This window comes from Clarias gariepinus, chromosome 2 (assembly GCF_024256425.1).
Source record: "Clarias gariepinus isolate MV-2021 ecotype Netherlands chromosome 2, CGAR_prim_01v2, whole genome shotgun sequence".
NCBI classification, from domain to species: domain Eukaryota; kingdom Metazoa; phylum Chordata; class Actinopteri; order Siluriformes; family Clariidae; genus Clarias; species Clarias gariepinus.
Window position 1 is genome coordinate 18845273 of NC_071101.1, and position 9026 is coordinate 18854298.

General features: G+C 34.7%; 1 protein-coding gene across 1 annotated transcript; it reads right to left on the reverse strand.

Annotated features, from left to right (window-relative positions):
- Positions 1 to 903: 903 nt before the first annotated feature.
- LOC128544097 (lysoplasmalogenase-like protein TMEM86A) lies at positions 904 to 7895 on the reverse strand. Its single transcript, XM_053514064.1, has 3 exons — positions 7764 to 7895; positions 3271 to 3535; positions 904 to 3078 (listed from the first exon to the last, which is right to left on the reverse strand). The coding sequence occupies exons 1-3, from the start codon at positions 7782 to 7784 to the stop codon at positions 2651 to 2653; spliced, it is 714 nt and encodes a 237-aa protein (XP_053370039.1). The 5' UTR covers positions 7785 to 7895; the 3' UTR covers positions 904 to 2650.
- Between the last annotated feature and the right edge of the window lie 1131 nt (positions 7896 to 9026).

Below are 9026 nucleotides of genomic sequence, written 5' to 3' on the forward strand. Positions count from 1 at the left end.
AATTATTTTTTAACTTGAACTCAGGCTCTTTTTCCACTTTAGCTGATCATCTAAAATTTATATCGCTTAGAGACAACTGATTTTTATGAATTTATGAGGTGTTTTTTTTCTGTACATTTTGTCTACACTAATCTATTACACTCTCAGTAAAAAAAGGCACACAGTGGTACAAATAATGTTCCTCGAAGAACAGTTTTGTACTTTTTGATAAATGTCCCCTTAATCGCATGGAAAAGACCTTTTATAATACAAATTCTACCTTATAAAGTACAACTGAATTGAAGGTACATAATTGTTCTAATATAAAGGGTACAAAATGTTCTGGACAATGGGAGGAGTTTAGCTTTTCCTCCAGCAAGCTGTTACCATGGGTGAGTTATCAAGTCTTAAATAATCCTTATTCTGATAATATATAAAAAAAATAAGATTTTTTTTCTCACATTGGTCAGTTTATATGGAATACTGTCTTTCAATGTCACTTACATAGTTTAGAGTGGCATGTAGATGCACTGCTAATCATGCTAACATAAATTACTACCTTATGGAGCTTAGCACAAACATGTTAGCTCACAGTGGCTAAGCTAATGCCTTATGTAGATTACAGATGTCTATGAATATCAGCTGTGGTGTATATGTTCTAATGTATTTCATCCCGTTTTGTATAGCTTTATCTTACGGTAGCTATTTGGTTTTGTCTTTGGTTATCTTATGACACTGCTATCTATAATGGTATTTAGCACAAACACTTAAGCTCCAGGTGGCTAAAATACTGCCTTATGCAGTTTACAGATTTTCATGATATTCAGATAAAAAAAAAAAATCATAAGTTGTGTGATATTACAAAAGCTTGTGCTGTCTTTATGCATGGTCATTGGTGATTGATGATGATTATGATGATGATGATAATATACAATAGTTTATTTTATTGTGTTATCATGCAGCTGTGACAGTGAAAATAATCAAGCAGTTTCAGGGAAACTGATGATGAGACTCTGCGATTCCGGTCTGTATGGGAACCTGGGGTCTGGATCTTTTTTTTATTTAAAGTGGATGGACACACAATAAGTATATGTCTGCACCTGTGACTGCATACAACCAGCACATGGACTGACCTCAAGTGACAGGAGCGTTGCCACTGTTGGTCACAGAGTGCGTGTGCATTGTAAAGCAGTGTATTATCAGCAGCAAAAAAATGTTCACTTGTATCTTTAGTTGAACAGTTGAACAGGAACTGCTTTTCAATGTATGACTGTGTATAGGGTGTAAGAGTAGGCTTTTACAAACCTAATACCCTTTTTTGATTGTATTTTGCATGGCCATGTTTATGCCAAAAATGTGCCTTCTGTCTATAAGATCATCTGTGTTTCTCTCCACTCTGTCCTGGACATTTTCTTTGTTTCAGTGAGTATAGGATCCAAAACTTTCATGAACAAAAAGAAATATAGTTGCAAGCAGCAATGACGGGCCCAATTGATGTGTAGGCTATAAATGCTGGCAGAAAAGCATCACACTATGATGTTACGCAATGTGATGTCACTGAACATAACTCAATATAATGTCACTCAATATCATGCCACACAGAAAGTTATAAATCATTTTCGGTGTACGTTTAAGACATTATCACGGCTGACCTGTTTGAGATATAAAAAATCCCTCCGCAATTTTTCATCCTCAATGTTTAGATTACAAAGATTACATCGGCATGGTTTGGTAACAATTGTATAAATTTCCTAGGAGAAGTATATCAAAATCCATCTGGTGTGTTTTAATTTATTCAAAGCAATAAATGCCCAATAATATTAAGTATATTGCAGCATTATTCTTAAATGCATGTAACATTTACTATCCACTGCCCATGATAACTTTTAGCTGGAAATAGAAAAAGCTGTGATTTGCTGAAGTTGCTGCAGTCGTTTGAGTTTCCAAATATGTATATTGTAGTCACCAGTGAAAACTGTACATTGATTTCAGTGAGTGTGGGATCCAGGATTCTCATGGAACAAAAAAAATATATAACATAGAAAAGATGGATCTCAAAATGATTTTTCTTATTTCATTAGGATAGTACTCCTGATGATGGGCACTCACTGCTCTGCAAAGGTACAGTCCCTTAAAACTAAACTTGTGCTATGACTTTGCTTCTGTAAGCGGTTTGGCTTAGTAGCCACTTGCAGGTAATCTTATGATTCATGATTCCCTGTTTCTGAGAAGCTGCAGTTGAGTTGTTTATTATTATTATTATTATTATTATTTTGTGCTTTTTTCCTTGTTTTGTCCAGTGTTGACTGTGCTAGACATTTTGCCATTAAATACAACTGCGATTCCCTGGGTCTGAGAAGCTGCTGTCGATCTGTTTTTTTTTTTTATTATTATTATGTACTCTTTTCATTGTTTTGTGCAGTTTAGACTGTGAATTGCATTTTGCCATGTTCCTTTTGGTTTCATTTTACTTAATATTCAAGGAATGTGGCTGTAATGTTTTAAAATAATATTTGGAAGAAACTTTTAAGCAGGCAGTTACCGCTTTTTTCATTACATTGTGTTAAATGTTAATTAAAATAAAAAACCTGCTTCAGAAAATTTAAACACATGGTTTAGGAAAATGGATCCAAACTAGTAAAGTAATTTTTCTCTGCAGGTTTTAAGGACATCACATTATTTTCCTGGCTATGTCAGCATCCTGGCACTCCACGGCTGAAAGGGCAATCAGCATTTGTGCTGCATAGTATGTAGCCATGATGATGGCATGTGAGTACGGCACACTGAAGCAAAAATTGTTCATGGCAAGGGTGAGGTCTGACACCATGAAGAGGACAGCTCCTAAGCAAGCCGACAGCTTGGTCCATGTCCACAGGTCGTTGGTCAGGAGCACACCAGCAGTGGCCCTCCAGGCCATGGTGCCTATTAGAGCAATGTAGATGGCCACCAGTAAAGTGGAGATGCCGGAAAGACAAGGGTAGAGAAAGCTATAGCAAAGGCCTGAGATAATGCCAATGACCAGGCCTGCTCGTAGGTTGAGTGGTTTCATTCCAAAAGCAAATGAATACAAGATGTGTGCAATGGCAAACATCAGCAGTCCTGTTAGAAACAATGGATGAAGGTGTCATGTATTGAAAAAAATCAACAACATAAATATTATACACTTAAATATTATGCATGTGATAATTGATGAAATAATATCAATTTAACAATCTATTCAATTCATGGTTATGCCAACTACTATGTCTGATTACATTATACTAAATGGATCAAATGAAAAATTTAATTCACCTTCATTAAAGTTGACATCCCCATTCTTGATCAGAAAGGCATCACCAAGAGCTGAGAATATGAGTCCAGCAAGGATCTTTCTAGCACTTGAGTGGGCTCTTAAAAAGGTGATGCCATGGAAAAGCAGGAAGGCCCAGAGACAAATGATGGGCAAACATTTAACAAGTGCACTGAACCAAGATTCGTTGGAGGTGGGCAGCCACAGGACAAAATAGACACAGGTGGCTATGAAAAAGGGCACCAGTTTTATGCCTTCATTTTTTACCTGCAAAAACAACAGAACATTTTGAGGATATTTATTATTTTAAAGTGCAAATGTGTCATTTCAGAGAACGTCTGTCACCCCAAATCAATCACAGTACCACACAAAAGTTTGACACCTTTAATTCCATGCTCTTTCCTGATTTTTATTTTCTAATTTATAGGGTGGTCTTGCTTTCCTGAGAAGGTCTTTGAGAGTTTGTTTCAGCATGGTGCTTGATGGGTTTTGCAAACGCACATAACTATACCGTTTCTGCAAAAACTGTTCCAGAACAGCTGACCTTAAAATGACAACTGACTGTTGTTTTTACATAATTACCTAAACCGTTATGAGTTATTTTATATATTTTTAAAAAATCCAGTATTGCTGGAAAATAAATCCAAACCTGGGGCCCGAAACATTTTATTCATGCCACATTCTAGAGTGCACGGTTTTGACATTTTGAGGGCAGACAAAGCGCTCTATGCGCGTGCAGCGTCTCCCCTGCTCGCTCAACATGTTTTTCGCGCGCACAGCACTTTTCTGTTTGCGCGAGTTTGTACGCTCACTTAACTTTGTCCAGCGTAACAAAACTGCCAATCAGAGACTTCTACAAACTACTTCTGGGGACTGAAAATATAAATTTACATAAAAGGATTTTAGTTCAGCCTTTAAACTCATAGATCCTTAAAGTGACCTTACAAAAATAGCTGCAGTTTCTGGAATAAAAACGCGATTACCCGAAGTATCTAAAAAAAGTATCTAAAAAGCTGCGCCCCCCCAAAAAATTCTATTCAGTAAAATTAATCGTCATTTCAGAATGTGCGGCTGCTCAAACCGCAGTACTGCATTAGGCCGTATACACGCACATGTCAGTGTGTTAATTATCTTCAAATTAGTCAATATCTTCCTGCCACTTAATTCCTTGGTGACTCACTTATTGTGTAGGTGATGCAAGATGTCTGTGGTAACAATACGCATCAAAACCACTAGATGGCGCCTGCACTTTAATGTTTGATTCGTTAAATTCCGAGTTTTTATTCAATATTCACAAGTTCCATTCAATTCTCTCATGAATAATTTCCTAAAATGGCATATATATATATATATATATATATATATATATATATATATATATATACACTCAACAAAAATATAAACGCAACACCTTTGTTTCTGCTCCGATTTTTTATGAGATTGACTTAAAGATCTAAAATTCTTTCCAGATACACAATATTACCATTTCTCTCAAACATTGTTCACAAATCAGTCTAAATGTGTGATAGTGAGCACTTCTGCTTTGCTGAGATAATCCATCCCACCTCACAGGTGTGCCACATCAAGATGCTGATCTGACATCATGAGTAGTGCACAGGTGTACCTTATACTGCCCACAATAAAAGGCCACCCTGGAATGTGCAGTTTTGTCTCACCGCAAAATGCTACAGATGCCCACACACACACACACACACACACACACACACACATACATACATACATACATATATATATATATATATATATATATATACACACACACTCCACACAAGAAGGGAACACTTGGTTTGATTTGAGCCTTACATACACATATTACATACATACACGTACATCACTATTTATTCTATTATTTCCATATGAGCTATATGAGATCATTATAACTACATTTTAACTAAACCAAATACTTATAAAAATACGAATAAATAATAATAAAGAAGTATAATCTATTCCAATGAAAATAAATTTAAAGGAGTTAAAGGAAAATCACCGCTCCTGGATGGTATGGATAACACTGATTACAGGCTACATTGAAATTAATTTAATGTAAGAAGCCCAGTAACAAAGGCGAAAATCAGGGAGTGCCAGACCACCCTCTTGTTTAGATTTACACAGACGTGCCTTCTTAACTCTATTAATTTTATGCCCCCACAAAACCAAAATATTAATCAAATATAATTGCTTAAAGAAGGATTTAGGCAAAAAGACTGGAACATTTTGGAATAACGTATCTGTGGTAAAAACATCATTTTAATTGCATTTATTCTGCCAAGCAAAGAAATCGGTAGCGTTTTTTCCAGAATTGTATATTAGCTTGCAATTTGAAAATTTATGGGGTAAAGTTGGCTTTTAAAAGCGAAGAGTATTTATTGGTAACTACAATTCCTAAATAAGTAAGTTGTTCTAGTGAGAATTTAAATGGAGAAGACTGTATTGAAGACAGACCTTTTAATCCTACAGGCAAGGGGTTCCATGGTCAGCGCAAATAAAAGGGGAGAGAGGGGGCAACCTTGCCTGATCCCTCTTCAAAGATTAACGGGACCAGACAGAGTTTTATTAGTTAATACTTGTGCTGTCGGATTTTAATCCCATCTATAAATTTATCACCTATGCCAATTTTTTAGTACTCCAAAAAGAAAGAGCCATTTAACACGGTCAAAAGCTTTTTTAGCATCGAGAAATATAATTACCAGATTGTCTTGAATTGCTTGGGGATGGTGCATTATGTATAATAGGCGCCTGGTATTTTGTGAGACATATTTTTGGGAATAACAGTTATGATTGTTTCATTGAATGTTGGTGGTAGCCCAGTCACTAATGCCCCCTTCAGTGTTATGAGCAGGTAGGGGAAAAGTATGTCATTACATTTTTTGTATAACTTAGAAGGCAAGTAGTCTGGGCCTGGAGTTTTACCACTCTTTAGGGAATTTATTGAACCTCTAAATATATATCCCTATTAAGGAAATCAAGCTCATCCTGAGAAAGAGAAGGGAGATTACATTTATTTATAAACTTATCCATAGCTTGTAGGTTATTGCAAGAGTCAGAGGAGTATAAGATTGGGTAGAATTACTTGAAGCAGTTATTTATATCTTTAGGTAAAGTACATTGTGCTCCCAGTTTTGTCTTGATCTTATGGATTGTCTTATCGTTTTTCTATATACATAACTGTATTGTGAGTAATTTGTAGCTTATCCCTGAATTCAAAATATTTCTGTTTTATGAAAATAAATAATTTATTTAATGTATCTGAAACAATTTCATTATACTCGTATCTTATTTGTAGAATTTTTTGTGTACTTCTAATGAGGGATTTCGGGCATTTTCATTGTCTAATTAATTAATTTGTTTTGCCAGCTTTAAAAGATTTGCTTTATTTAGTTTATTTTTGGACCCCTGGTGTGAGATAACACATCCCCTTAAAAAAAAGATTTCCAATTGTATAAGCATGTAATCGTAAAATTAAGGATCATTAACAAGTTGAGGATGCAGCCTCCACAAATGTGAGAGGGGCATGATCTGACATTAGTATTTCATGAATCTTACTATTCATGACATAGGAAAATTATTTATTTTTTACCAAAAAGTAATAGATATACACTACCGTTCAAAATTTTAGAACACTTGCAAATTTCTTTTTTTTGTTTTTTTTGTTTAGTGATTTATTTTCTACGTTCTACAACAATACTGGGGATTTTAAAACTATAAAATAACACATATGGGATTGGGTAATTACATAACAACAAGAAAAACAACAGTTTGTTGTTATTTTAAGACACAGAGGTCAGCTTTTCTGTAATAGTTTTTGCAAGAACAGTATTGTCAAGTGCATTTGCAAAATCCGTTAAGCACCATAATGAAACTGGCTCTCATGAAGGCCATCCCAGGAGGGCGAGACCAAAACCTACCTCTGCCGCAGACGAGAAGTTTATTTAGAGTTATCAGCCTGAAAAATGACCAATTAACAGCACCTCAGATTAGAGGCGTTATGAAGTCTTTACAGAGCATTAGTAGCAGACACATCTAACCATTAACTGTTCAAAGGAGATTAATGCATTTTTTGGATGCCTTCAGCATATATATATATATATATATATATATATATATATATATATATTTCTTGAGATATATGAAACGAGCCGCAGATCCAATGAGTGAATAATAAACATGGACACACTGTGGCCACATGCTCTCCATTTTCCGGATGTATAATTCAATCGCCATCGCGTTTAAGACACTAGCTGTATTTAGCAAATTGATAAATAATCTATTATAAGACATTAACAGGACTGTTTATCTTAACCTTACATTATAATACAGCATCAAAATCCACAGAGATGTGGAGTATAAATGCCCAGCTGGCATGTAAGAATAGGGATGCAGATATCCACTTCACCCAATAGGAAACATTGCAAAATGTGTATTTCATGTGAAATAATATTTAGATATATTAATATAGAAAAATGCATGCACTTACCACAGTAACAAGTGAAACCATGTTTATATCAGGATTCTATTTGTGATCTGAACAGATGATACTCAGACAGAAACAATACTGAAGGAGAGAAATCAACTGTAGCTGTGGGTTGATATAAAGAGGAAAGAGCGGTGTAAAGGAAGTGTAAATATCTGTCAGAATTTAAGCATGTCAGTGACAGTGCCCGCCCATGGGTGGGAGGGATCTCTCTGGCTTATTTACAACCTCTTTCCCCACGCTTTATGTCATAAAGGCTTAAAAACCTGACTGAATAACACTAGAATTCATCTTATAATTGTATTTATTCATATTTTTTACATAAGACTATTAGCATTGGTATGTGTCCTTTTCAATGCTACCTGGTGAGGTTTCATCTGTTCTTTTGAAGGTTGTAAATGATGTAGATTTTTGTAAGACCTGGAAGAGACTCATCTAATGCACTGGTTTTGGTTTTGTCAGCAATTGCGCTAATGATAAAAATTTTATTCTAACTAGTAGGCAGGGCAATTATCAGTCACCTTCCAGTTACCTTGGTATAAAGTTGATTAAATTGCGATTCTATAAGTATAAAAATTATAACATTTTTATAAATATCTTGATTCAATATTACATTTTTCCACGATTTTTAAACCTGTAAAAAAGTTTAATCAATAAATAAATGGAGCCTGTTCCTTATAACATTAGTTTTCTCCCTTAAAAAGAAATGGCAGCATTTAAATAGTAAAATAACTTAAAATACAAGAGTTTAACCATTAACTGAGCAGCACATATCTCTGTTATCCAACATAATCATGACTTCTAAACAAACGTTTTCGTAAAAACTGATTTTGTTACAATTTTAAGACCTTGGAGTCAGTGTGGTCATACACAAACAATCACACTTCATGTGAACAAGTATTTGCTGTCTTCCAAAATGTATTTTTGCAAATTTGTCACACTTAAATGTTCATCAAACAAATTTTTATATTAAATTAAGATAACCTGAGTAAATACTAGTGGTATCGTTTTTTTGTTTGTTTGTTTGTTTCTTACAATACCAGTGCCAAATCAAATAATTGCCTCCTTTTGCTGAATCACGAATGAACTGTGACTTTTGGAAAGCTCGGGTAAATTTCAATTGCCACACCCAGTCTATTTTCCTTTCCTTCCTTCCTTACTATGCTTTGTTGCATTTTCATTTCTGTGTCTTTTGCAAACTTTTCCATTAAATTTTTAGTATGGACATTAACCTTTATCTAACCAATTTTCTTATTTAATTAGAAT

What these genes read in the sequence shown, in the direction of transcription:
- LOC128544097 (XM_053514064.1), bottom strand. Translation starts at nt 7,784, where the DNA reads ATGGTTTCACTTGTTACTGTG. An exon ending in TGGTTTCACTTGTTACTGTG is followed by an intron (nt 3,536 to 7,763) that starts GTAAGTGCATGC and finishes TTGTTTTTGCAG; the next exon opens with GTAAAAAATGAAGGCATAAA. An exon ending in GGATGTCAACTTTAATGAAG is followed by an intron (nt 3,079 to 3,270) that starts GTGAATTAAATT and finishes TGTTTCTAACAG; the next exon opens with GACTGCTGATGTTTGCCATT.